At 60.6% G+C, this 12,401-nt stretch overlaps 1 protein-coding gene across 3 annotated transcripts in view; it reads left to right on the forward strand.

Annotated features, from left to right (window-relative positions):
* The window catches only part of ZC3H18 (zinc finger CCCH-type containing 18), a 42,387-nt gene extending 31,645 nt beyond the window's left edge, over positions 1–10,742 (forward strand). For 2 of the 3 annotated variants that reach the window (XM_052655416.1, XM_052655417.1), the window contains 10 exons: positions 2,846–3,037; positions 4,380–4,505; positions 4,890–4,991; positions 5,975–6,121; positions 6,432–6,491; positions 7,416–7,576; positions 7,731–7,930; positions 8,332–8,428; positions 9,146–9,242; positions 9,982–10,742. In XM_052655416.1, the coding sequence (XP_052511376.1) occupies positions 2,846–3,037; positions 4,380–4,505; positions 4,890–4,991; positions 5,975–6,121; positions 6,432–6,491; positions 7,416–7,576; positions 7,731–7,930; positions 8,332–8,428; positions 9,146–9,242; positions 9,982–10,189 (1,390 nt within the window). In that variant the 3' untranslated portion in view covers positions 10,190–10,742. The remainder of the gene's footprint in view (positions 1–2,845; positions 3,038–4,379; positions 4,506–4,889; positions 4,992–5,974; positions 6,122–6,431; positions 6,492–7,415; positions 7,577–7,730; positions 7,931–8,331; positions 8,429–9,145; positions 9,243–9,981) is intronic. The other variant, XM_052655418.1, reaches the window with a different exon arrangement.
* The last annotated feature ends 1,659 nt before the right edge of the window (positions 10,743–12,401 follow it).

The following is a 12,401-nucleotide window of genomic DNA, read 5'->3' on the forward strand; positions in this document are numbered from 1 at the left end:
CTTTCACCTTTTAAACTTAAATACATTTTAAAAGGAAATTTATACCCCCTTAACATGTAACAGACACCAGATCATTTGTCCTGGTGAGTCACTGTAGAAACAAAGTAAAAAATAAAAATAGTTTTCTTCATACTAATTAAGATCAGGAGCCCAGTTTCCCACATTTTGGGGAACACGGGCGGACTTGCAGAAGGGTTCCCGCGTGTCCTGGGCTTGTTGTCGAGCTAAAGGAAGGTGGCACAGGCCTTCGGCTCCGTCATTGCAGAGCCAGCTCTGGCCCGTCCGTGACACTCGCCGGAGAATGTGGGGCTCGAGGGATGCCTCCAGGCCTGGTTCTGGCGCTCATAAGATAGCCAGACCATCTTACTGCAGCCAGGGTGAGGAAGCCTTGCCTTTCAGAGGTTGGGGGGCTGCGCAGCCACCTGTCTGGCCACGGGTGCTGTGTGCCACGAGGGGAGAGGGTCCAGCGTTCTGCTTCCCCGTTGCTGACGCACAGCCCTCAGTGCTCACACGGCTCCAGTGTGAATCACGCACGCCTTCGGTGCCCAGCTGCTTCTATCTCCCTGTGTTGGAAGAGCCACAGGTTGACAGAGCTGGGCCATTTTGATGACTCATGAAAATACCAGGGACCAAGGTGTTTCCTTTGCTGTTGTCTTTTCAGAATGAGAACAACACAGGAAGTGTAAAGGGGAAAGCAGCCTGGGGTGGCCTGGGACTGGCACGAGTCAGACTCGGGTTTCACTTCCTTCCTGGACACACTTCTAGGAGGACACGCTTGGAGCCAGCAGGGCAGTGGCTCAGCGTGTGGGGGCCGAGTTACAGGGCCTTATGCCTCTGTTCAGTGTCCTTAGGGTGGTTTTAAATGCTGGATGTTGTTCCTGGTGGGGGCTCTTAGCAGATAGTTGGCATGGAGCCTGCTCACTGGTGGATAGACTGATTGAAAAGTTCTGAAGATATCAGCAGGCGGTGATTGTTTTATGTTGTGTGAATAAAACTGATGTTTTGCTGGCACTCATGGAAAGTGGGGATGAATGTCAGGACCCTGTTCATATGTCTGACACAGTTCTGATCCAGAGCCCCACGGGTAGGCAGGACACTCCAGAAGCCTCTGAGAATTAGCATGTCTGGAATTGTCATGATGTGGTGGTCCTGTGTGCAGATCAGATTCTGGAATAAGAAAAGGCAGATGAATGGGGGAGCACAGCCCCTCTGAGGAAGAATCTGTGCCTAGAGATGGCATTGCCCACACCTTCTGGAGGGAAAGCAGGTTCCTGGCCTGTGGACGGGAATGCGCCAGGCTCACAATATCCACACAGCGCCCCCACCCTGGCCGCACAGAGCATGGCAGCCAGCACACCACGCTGCAGGGGCAGGAGGGGGGTTAAAGAAGAAAGACAGTGCCTCTCAGTCAGCTAGAAGCCAGCCTGGCTCAGGTGGAGAGGGCTCTGTGAGCCTGAACGAAGCTGTTAACATTTGGAACAAGTGTCAGCAGCACCAGTGAGTGGAAGCCAGTAGCCTGGGAAAATACCTGACCGCAGAGGGTTCCCATCGTCATACCCCAGGAACTTCCTGGAAAACTGGCCAAGCACAGGCATGGCCAAAACCCCCAGGTGGCCTCCCGGAAGCGCTCTGTGCGCAGAGCTCTCAGGAGTCTGGTGTGCTCCTCTCTGGGCACGGTGGTGCTCCTGGTGACACGGGGCCCGTGCCGCCCAGGCAGGTAGTGTGGGGCAAGCACCATGCTGAGCCCAGTGTGAAATGGCTTTCACTTCCAGGGGAAATATTTGATAACTTAGCAAGAACCTGTTAAAAGGTTGCCTCTTGTGGCCCCCTGATTCCACATCTTAAAAATTTACCCTTGAAAAGACAAGGTGTTCATAAAGACTTAATATAAAGGGTAGCTTTATTGTTTGTGTTTTTTAAACACAGAAATAGCTAACAGTAGAGAAACGCCCAGATTATGTAACAGACTGACAGTGAAGCACTGCTGTCCATGGCCAGGGAGGTCCACTCCAGGTGGGGCAGTCTCCGAGCAGCCCTGGCTCTACCTGCAGGGTCCTTGGTGGAGAGTGAACACAGGCAGAGGGGACACTCGGACATGCTAGGAACAGCTGTGCCAGGAGAGCCGGATGACGGGGGTTGTTGCCCTGCTTCACTTTCTGTGACTTATCTGATCGATGTGTCACAAGGCCAGCAGGTACCTTGGTATTGAACTGCTGTCGGTCTGGGACCCTGTGCTCTGGGTATTGCCCTGCTGAGCTGCCGCCTGGCCCCTACCCCTGTTCATGCGCTCAGGACCCAGCTGATCCCACCCTCTGGGCAGGCTCGGCCGTGTGCGTTTCTGACTGGTGGTGACCTGTGGTCGGGGCCGGTTGTTCTGACACTGTTGATTTGCCCTGCCCGTGAACAAAGGAAGTGTCTAGGGCTTAGGTTTATATTTACAGAGTTTCTAACTCACTTGAAAACCAGGATTTTTTCAGTCACGTTCGCATCCTAAGTGCTGACGGTGCTGCCACCGGTGCGCCTGTCTCTAGGGCGCACACGCACGGGCCCCTTCCTCCTGCCCCACCCAGCGCCTGTGCGGTGGGCAAGGTAGGGATTCCGAGGGGCGCTGCTGGGTGGCCGGCTCCCCCGTGGCCCTGTGAGACAGTGCTCGTGGAGAGAGCCCCGCATGTCCGGTTCCAGGGGAGGTCTCCCATTGACAGAGCGCCTGCTGCCTTGTGTGTGGGGCATCCCTGGAGTGAGCCCTTAGGTCCCCGTCTCTCCTCCCACACAGTTTCTCTCACCAAATGGCAGAGTTGTCTGGTGGGAGGTGGCCCCAGACCTATTAACCCCTCTGTGATTTCAGCCGTCAAGCTGAGCCACCAAAGAAGGAGACTGCGTCCACAGGACCCCAGGTGAAGAGAGCCGACGAGTGGAAGGACCCCTGGCGCCGGTCCAAGTCTCCGAAGAAGAAACTCGGGGTGTCGGTTTCCCCTAGCCGTGCTCGACGGCGTCGAAAAACATCAGCCTCGTCGGCCTCTGCTTCCAATTCCTCCAGGTAAGAGAGGTCAGCAGGACTGAGTGTGTCTGTCTTCTTAGCAAGGCTGGGTTCATGGAGCATCGCCGGCTAACAGGACTGACACTTAGCACTGAGGCGAGGCCTCCGTGGACCCCAGAATAAACGGTGAGGTGAGCCAGGGTGGGGGCAGCCCAGAGCGGAGCGCAGGCCTGGGCAGGGGTCAGCAAGAGGCGCTGCTGGTTGGGGAGCCAAGAGCAGCCTGAGCCGGTGTCCAGGCAGTTCTCCCGTCTCCTGCAAGCTCCGGTCGGCAGCTCTGAAACGTGTGTGTGCACCAGGTCTGCACAAACAAGTGAGGACGCTGTGGGTGGCGAGAGTGGGGGCGCTCCCTGAAGAGGGAGGAGGCTGGAGGTGCCTGTGGACTCAGCATTTCCACTACCTGCCCTGGTGGACACACAGACACACGTGTGTGTCTGCCTGGGTCAGACTCGCTCGTCAGCGCTCACCGGCACGTGTCCTGGCTCTGCCCGAGGGCCTGGGAGCTGTGTCACTCTTGACCGTGAGCATACCAGCACCTAGATAGTGGTTTCTGAGCACCTCTACCAAGAGAAGGGGGCTGGACTGCCGCATCCACGAGGTGCCCAATAGGGGGTGTGTCTGTGTGCAGGAACGGGGGCGGGGTGCATCTGAGCGGGAGCGGGGTGCGTCTGTGTGAGCGGGGGCGGGGTACGTCTGTGTGTGCGGGGGCGGGGTGCGTCTGTGTGAGCGGGGGCGGGGTGCGTCTGTGTGCGGGGGCGGGGTGCGTCTGTGCGGGGGGGCGGGTGCGTCTGTGAGCGCGGGCGGGGTGCGTCTGTGAGCGGGGGCGGGGTGTATCTGAGCGGGAGCGGGGTGCGTCTGTGAGCGCGGGCGGGGTGCGTCTGTGAGCGGGGGCGGGGTGTATCTGAGCGGGAGCGGGGTGCGTCTGTGAGCGCGGGCGGGGTGCGTCTGTGAGCGGGGGCGGGGTACGTCTGTGCGGGGGCGGGGTGCGTCTGTGTGAGCGGGGGCGGGGTGTATCTGAGCGGGAGCGGGGTGCGTCTGTGTGAGCGGGGGCGGGGTGCGTCTGTGTGCGGGTCTGTGTGAGGGGGCGGGGTGCATCTGTGAGCGGGGGCGGGGTGCGTCTGTGAGCGGGAGCGGGGTCGGGGTGCGTCTGTGTGCGGGAGAGGGGTGCGTCTGTGTGAGCGGGGGCGGGGTGCGTCTGTGAGCGGGAGCGGGGTGCGTCTGTGTGAGCGGGGTCGGGGTGCGTCTGTGTGAGCGGGGGCGGGATGCGTCTGTGTGCAGGAGCGGGGTGCGCCTGAGCGGGGGCGGGGCGGGGGAAGACGCCTCACCCCTGCTCTCCCTGGGCCAGGTCCTCCTCACGGTCGTCGTCCTATTCCGGCTCCGGCTCATCCCGCTCCCGGTCCCGCTCCTCGTCCTACAGCTCCTACTCCAGCCGGTCCTCCAGGCACAGCTCGTTCTCAGGCAGCCGGTCCAGGTGAGCTGTGGGGAGAAGCGTGGAACCCAGCTGAGGAACCTGGGGGTTCTGGCGATCCCAGGGCTTGGGGCTCACCCTCAGTCGGCCCCGTGTGAGCAGTATGTGATACTGGACCCACAACAGAGCCCTGTGTCTGAGCTGTTCTCACAACGTCAGGGACACTTTCTTCACTGCTGACCCTCCCCCCAGGCTGTGTCCGAGAACCCTATGTTCGGCAGCCTCCCCACCAGCTCCCCCGTGACAGCTGATGGGGTGCTGCCTGCCCCCAGCATCTTTCACCAGAAGTGCATTTCAGGAAATGAGCACGAGCCACTTCAGGCTGAGCAGTTGCCCCTCGGGCCCTGGACGGTAGGGTGCTCTCCTCACACCTTTGTTCCCCAGCAGGTCCCGGTCCTTCTCCTCGTCCCCATCGCCGTCCCCGACGCCCTCCCCACACAGACCTGCCAGAGCCAAGGGGGAGCCAGTTCCGCCTCCCACGAAAGCAGGGTGAGTGCTGCCAACGGGCCCTGGGGAAGAGGGGCAGGCCTGGCCTTTCGATTTCTGGACCTCGGGCCATGGGCCACATCTCTTCTCCATTGGAGCCGTGGCCCTGCCAGGCTCCCTGTCATCCTTTACCTTCTTCACTGCTCCTGCCATTGGTCATGTTGGTCCTTCTCAACAGACATGTTGAAGGGAGGGGTTAGAAGCATCTAGAACTTGGCACGCGAACTGCATGGCAACTGGTGTGCAGGGAGCACTGCCCCCCGACGCTGGCTGTCCCTGCACGAGTCTGCCCCAACCCTGCTGTAGGGCTTCCTCCTGAGCAGGGTCAGCTCTGGGGCCTTGGGCAGCCCCCTGTTAAAAAGTGAACGGTGTTGGGGTACAGCTTCCATCCCAGATACTGCAGCCACCTCCCCGGTGCCGTCGGCCGTGAAACCCCTGCGCAGTGCCGGGCCCAGCCCCGAGTCTCACAGGTGGGGTCTGTGTGTGGGCTCAGTCCTGCTGCCGTGCTGGGCAGCCGCCTGTAACCCAGACACTGTGCCCCACTGGCAGGTTCGCCCTGTGGCCCATCAGTCCCATGCGTGTTCAGGGTACTCAACACTGGCAGGGTATCTTCCTCACGCAACAGTGGAGAATTGCTTTGGGGCCATTTTCCTGCTTGCCTAAGGTCCCCACACGCGCGCACACCCAGCCTTCCCAGAGGGCTGCCGCCCCCACCATGCAGGGCAGGGGTCAGGGTGCTGTTACTGAAGGAGCGTGACCTGGCTCATGGGCTCTCCTCCAGAGCTCTCCCAATGGCCCCCATTTTCCTCCTTCTGCCTTTGAGGAAGAGGCAGGGTGATGCTTGGTGTGCGGTGGGGTCTGCAGGAAACAGCGCCTCAGGGCAGGGGGCGGGGGAAGCGTGTGTGTGTGGTACCCACGCCCCGAGGTTGGCCAGCAGGGCTGAGGCCTGCCCAGCGGGTCTGAGCTCCCTGTGTCCCACATGACAGAGAGAAGCTGCTGAAGAAGCCAGCCCCTCCTCCAGCCATACCGCAGGCCCCCAAAACCACCACCACTGCCCCCGAGCCCACCAAGCCCGGCGGAGACCCTCGGGAAGCCAGGAGGAGGGAGCGGCAGGCCAGGAGCCCCCCCAGGAGGTGAGTGTCCCGCCTTCCAGAGCTGGGGGAGGGGTGCTCCCAGGGACTCAGCATGTCCTCCAGCCTTGGTGTCCCAGGAGCTTGACGGCAGAGTCCCCTCCTGGTGGTGCCTGGGGAGTTGGGGCTGGTGAGGGTGTGGTTTGACTCACTTTGAGGGGGAGTCCTCTATAGAAGAAATCCGAGCCCTGCCTGATTTCGCTGGCCAGTCCCTGGTGGAGTTTTAATCTTGGGCCAGTGAGCCCCGGCTTTGGGGGGCGCCATGTGTTGAGGCCCCAGAAGCGTGAGCTGCGGCCTCTTGGTTGTATTGCAGGCGCACGGTCAGTGGCAGCGGCAGCGGCAGCAGCTACAGTGGCTCCAGTTCCAGATCCAGGTCATTGTCACGTCTCTGCTGCCCCCGTCCCGTCCCGGCAGCCTCTGCGTGCAGTCAGGGCCCAGGAAACCCCGGACAGAGGCCACCTCGGGTGCGCGCGGCCCCTGCCTCGGGCTGGCCCCATGGCTCCGCAGAGTTCTGGCGAGGATGAGCAGGCCGAGGCAGCTGGGGGACAGCCTGTTGAAAAGATCTGAGACAGGGAAAAGCAGAAGAGAATTCTGCCATTTAGTTTAAAAAGAAGATGGTATCAGATTAGTCCTGAGATTCCTTCAATTCAATTTTCTGTTTCACTTGTAGGCAGCAGGTGGTATACACATTTGCCTGAATCTGTCAGAGTAGGTCTGCGGTCTGTTAAAGACCTAACTTTCAGGAAGGCTGGGCTCTGGGCTTCCCTGGTGGTTCAGTGGTTAGGAACCCACCCACCAGCACAGGGGACGCGGGGCAACTGAACCTGTGCACCGCTAGAAAAAGCCCTCGAGCGGCAGCAAAGACCCAGCACTGCCAAAAATACTGCGTACGAAAGGCTGCCTCTTGCCTTCCCCGCTGGAGCTCGGGACGTGGGGCTGGTGGTTTTCTCAGAGGGCAGAGCCCTCGTATAGCCTGGGCTGTGACAGGACCGGACTGAAGAGGCCATCCATGTCTCAAGCCTCCCGAGCCAGCCCCTCAAGGTGTCGCTGACGCAGCATGTGCTCATCCTTCATCCCATCCCTGCCCTCTGTTGTGTGTTGGTCACACCCAGTCATGCATCTCTGCCCAGCTAACAGAATGGTCACCATGAGCACAAGGGCCTGGCCCCGGCCATGTAGGCATCCCCTTACTGGGTGGCACCTGTAAACTTTCCAGAGCCCCTAAAGATTCAGGCTGGTGGGTTCCCCTTCCTTGGGGTTCAGGGCCGTGTGGGCACAGACGTGTTTGTGTGTGCAGATCGCTGAGCGTGAGCAGTGTGTCCTCGGTGTCCAGTGCCACGTCGAGCAGCAGCTCAGCACACAGCGTGGACTCGGATGACATGTACGCAGACCTGGCCAGCCCTGTGTCCTCGGCTAGCTCACGGTCCCCCACCCCAGCCCAGACCAAGAAGGAGAAAGGTAGGCGCCTACAAGGTGTGCCGGGCCTTGGGGTCCAGAGAGAAGAGGCGGTGTGGGCTGGTTGTCCTCTGTCCACTGATGACACCTTCCCAAGACAGCACACAGGCAGCTGCCTCACTGGAAGAGAGCCTGAGAGGGCGTTTTTCATTGGCAGGAAAATCTAAGAAGGAAGACGGTGTGAAAGTGGATAAGCGGAAACGGGACTCGTCTACACAGCCGCCTAAACCCTCAAGAACCGCCGCAGGCGGCAGGTCCTCCCAGCAGCCCACCACCCCCCAGCAGGCGCCACCAGGCCAGGCCCCAGCGGCCGCATTCATTGCCCACAAGGAGATCAAGTTGACGCTGCTGAACAAGGTGGGGCTGTGGGCAGTGCTGTTGGGACCCCAGGACCCACGGCTGGGCCAGCTAGTGGCTTTCCACACTGCCTGGCTCGTCCTGCCCTGATGGACAGCCTCAGGGGCAGTGCCGCGTGGGCAGGGGGTTGACGGTGGGAGATGAGCCAATTACCACAGGACAACCCTGGGACCTGGGTCGGGGGGCAGAACAGACATGGCCTTTCTGAGTTGGCATCCACAGTGCCCAGGGGACTGGAAGGCCTGAATCCCATCCCTGGCGTGTAGGCCCGGAGACCATGGGCCCTGCCTCACTTGGGGCCATGTGGTACAGGGCCCCAAGGAGGGCCTGCGGGAGCAGAGAGCAGGTGGCTGCCTGCGTCCACTCAGGCCCTGGTCCTGACTGCACACCCGTCATTCCAGGCCACTGACAAGGGGAGCAGGAAGCGCTACGAGCCCTCAGACAAGGACAGGCAGAGCCCACCGCCAGCCAAGCGCGCCAACCTCTCCCCAGACCGAGGTGAGCCTCTGCCTCTGGAGCCACACTTCGTGTGCCCTGAGAAGTGTTGAAGCCCCCAGGGGCCTTCTGACCAGGTGGTCTGCATCCATCAGCATTAGTTTTAGAGAGAGCCACTGGCCCAGGCAGAGCCTCTTTCTGGGCTTGCTCCGCTAGTAAAGTGAAAGCCCGAGTGTTGCCAGGGCATCTTTCCCCATAAAATAGAAGGAGCGGGCCCAGCACACACCACCAGGAGCAGGAGGAGGACACGGCGCACCCCTGGAAAACACCCCTCACCCCCGCTAGGCCACCCGCATGCCTCTTGAGTGTTGGGACCCCTCTGTGTGTCCTCACTCGGGCCTCACACTCAGGGCAGCAAGCACTCCTCTTCTTGATCTTGCCCGCGGTATGTAAGCAGCCGTGTGTTTTTGCTCCCTGCCTGAAGACCTACACTGTGAGTTTCTTCCAAGTCAGCAGAGGAGGGTTTTGGTCTGCCTGGCCTTGCACACTGGAAGCTCCTTGTTTTGGATGACGCTGACGGTGGCTCAGGAAACCAAAACCCAAATTAGACCTGGGCACTTTTGAGAATGAGGAAGCTGAGCTGAATGGCTACCGCTCTTTGGCATGGGGTCACTGGGGGCCAGAGAGAGGCTGCCACTTCCCTGCCTGTGCCCATTAGCCGCTGTGCAGCTGGGCCCATGTGGAGCTGGGACCCTGGTCTTATGTTGTCCCGTCACTCAGGTTCTCGGGACCGGAAGTCAGGTGGGAGAGTCAGTTCCCCGAAGCCAGAGCGGCAGAGGGGCCAGAATTCCAAGGCCCCCTCGGCCCCGACAGACAGGTGAGTGTCTCCCCATAAATCCCCCTCCCCCCACCCTGGGCACAGCACATCGGGTTCTTGGCCGCAGAGAGGGCCAGCCGAGCTCCCTCACCAGGCGGAGGCCTGGGCTGTCAGGACTAGCTCAGGGCAGGCTTAGAGGTGCTGGGTGCGTTATGCTGGCTGTGTCTTCACCCTGGGCCACCAGCGGGTCCTAGAGTGCAGGGCAGTCCGGGAGCACGTGGCTTGCGGCCGGAGGAGCAGGGGCCAGTTGGCAGCAGCTCTTCCCTCTGTCCCACTCAGCTCGAGAAGCAAGAGCGGGGCTCACCTTTTCCCTGGAAGCAGGCTGAATCCCTGTGCACCAGCACCCCAGGTTTGGGTGGGGGGCCAGGCAGGAGGGGCACGGGCACAGCCCTACACCCCCAGCACCCGGCCCACAGCGCTGCTTGAAGTCAGGGTCAGCAGTGTGGGTTCTACCTCGGCACCGAGCAGGAGGACCAGGTCGGTGGGCTCCAGGCGAGCCCCAGTGCTGTGCCTTCCACCTCCCAGGTGTGCTCCGCGATCGGGGCATGGGAGGAGCACGGGGGGCCATGCTGACTGTGGCCAGAACCCGAGCTGGACCCCGGACGCTCGTCTGTGTTGGGGGCCTCTTCCGCTGGGGAGCGGGTGCCTTCTGTCTAGCAGGTACAGCTCCTAGGACCCACGCCCCTGGCAGGAGGTTCTCAAAGAGCAGCCCTCTCTGATGGCCTCCACCCCCCTGCAGGAAGCGCCCGCTGTCACCCCAGTCCAAGAGCTCCAGCAAGGTCACCAGCGTGCCTGGCAAAGCCTCGGACACCAGCACCACCGCCACTGCGGGCACCAAGTCAGGGAAGGCCAGCACACTGTCACGGCGGGAGGAGCTGCTGAAGCAGCTCAAGGCTGTGGAGGACGCCATCGCCCGCAAGCGGGCCAAGATCCCCGGGAAGGTGTAGCCCGGGCTCTGCTCCCCGAGGCAGGGACTCACCTGTTTTTATAAATAGGGTAAGCGCAGCCATTTTGGATTTTGCAGTTAATGTCTTATTTTGGCTGTGATTCTTTTTAAAAATTAAAAAAAAAAAAAAGTTTCTCAGCTGGAAAAGAAGCCACACATGTAATGAAGATGACGCTGAATCCCAGACTGAACCAACCCCTTCCCAGAGCAGAAGTCCCGCGAGCCCGGTGGGTGAGGGCGCGGCGGCAGCGAGGACCAGCTCCGATTTTATGTCAGTTACGAGTCCTCCCTCTGCTCAGGCAGGCGTCCCCAGCTCTGCCCTCCTCCTGTAACCGGGAACACTGAGTGCTGCCGAGCGTCTTCCCCACCCCGCCATCCCCAGGATCAAAAATATATATATTCTTGACTGAAGTCTGATTGGGAAATACTCCTGTCTTTTATTTTAAGCATCAAATTGTTTTAGTTGATTTAAAAAGGAAAAAAAGAAAAACACAGAAAAGACTGAAAAAAAAAAACAGGCCAAGGGTATTGTTGGGCATCTGTCAGATGTGGAGGGTCTTTTTTTGAGGGGTCTCCTAAAATAAAATATTTTGATAAACACCTGTGTTGCCCTGGTGGTGATGTTTGCCTGTGCCCAGCCCCCCTGCATCCTCCCCTTGGTGATGCCCACTGGGCATCGCTGGCTGAAGGAGGCCGCTGAGATGCCCCTGGAGCTGCTAGCCCGGCCCCGTAGCATGCTCATCTGGTTTCCTTGCAGTGGTTGGCCTGGCGGGGCTTCCTGAGGGCCGCCATCTCTGCTTGGACTGGAGGCCACCTTCCTGGTGGGCCCTGGACCGGAGATTACTCCAGTCTACAAGCCAGTTCTCCACCGAGTGCCTCACACGAGGTTGGACCCCACGCGGACGTGCAGGTGTCTGTGCGATGAGACATTCCAGCGGGGCCACACTACCGTCCCATTGCAGGGCAGGAACACCGCCATGCCCTGCTCAGCCCCTGCTCCCCTCCCAGGGGACCAGGACCACTGGAGGGAGACCCTTCCTTGTGGGTTGACTTTGCAGAGTGGTGCCAGGGGCCTGGGAGTGCCCCTGCCCAGACCCTATCAGGGCCTCTGCCCTCGGAAGACTACCTTTAAAGCAAGTCCCATGAGTCCTGGCAGACAACTCACCTCCCAGAACTTCGCTGTGAGGGCGTCAGGAGGAGCCACCTAGGGCTCTGGCCTGGGGTCGTGACCCTGGAGCTGCATGCAGTGACCAGGTCCTCTGCCCCAAGGCTGCATGGCCCTTCAAATGTGGGACAGGAGAGCTGGGCGGGAGCCAGCGCTGCAGGGCCTCCAGTGGCCTGTCCGCAGCACCAGCCCCGCAGCACAGCACACGTAAGGCCTCTTGCACCACCGGCCTCATCATGGCATGTGTCTGGGTAATTTTTCAGGTCTTACCTGGTTTGCCATCAGGTCAAAGCCAGTTGCAGAGGGAACTCCCATTCTCCAAGTGGGCGGCCTTCGAGGACATGGGGCCGGAATGCAGGACAACTTGGGTTGATAGCCTGGCTCTGCATGCTGGGCCCCAGGTGCTGGGCTCCACCAGCCAGCCAGGCAGTGATGACCTCTGAAGCCAGGAGTCCACAAGTGAGCCCCCAGGCAGGTCTCTGCAGTTAGCCAAGGGGCTGGCCTGACCTGATCTTTCATGCCTGGGCTGGACCTGTGGCCTTGGGTCCCTGGACCAGGGCTGGGTTTAAACTGGCAGCTTGGCCTCTGCCACCTGCGGGCAGGGACCTGTCCCAGGAGGGCTGAGAGCACACCCTGAGCCAGCTCCACCACAGGTCTAGTGGAAAGAACATTCCAGGCCAAGCATCTGGGAAAAGGGAGGCTCCATGGTGTAATGGGTTCTCAGCATCTCTGCCCTCCGGGGAACGTGCGGCCAAGCTGTTCACCTGCGAAGATGGGAGCCGCGACCTGTTCCTCAAGCCCAAGCTCTGCTTCCCGCCCCTCCTCCAGCCTCCTCCTCTGCAGCAGGCCCCGCCCCTCCAGCCTCCTCTGTGGCAGACCCGGACCTGACCCGGCAGACCAGGACCTGACCTGAGCCTTCCCTGCCCACTGGCATTTCTCCCACCCCAGGGCCTTTGCACACACTATTTCCTATTCCTGGAACTCTGACCCAGCTGTGCCCCACACTTCCTCTCGCAGCTCCGACTCTTCCTTGTCCACTACCCAAGTG

This window comes from Budorcas taxicolor, chromosome 18, assembly GCF_023091745.1.
Source record: "Budorcas taxicolor isolate Tak-1 chromosome 18, Takin1.1, whole genome shotgun sequence".
NCBI lineage: Eukaryota > Metazoa > Chordata > Mammalia > Artiodactyla > Bovidae > Budorcas > Budorcas taxicolor.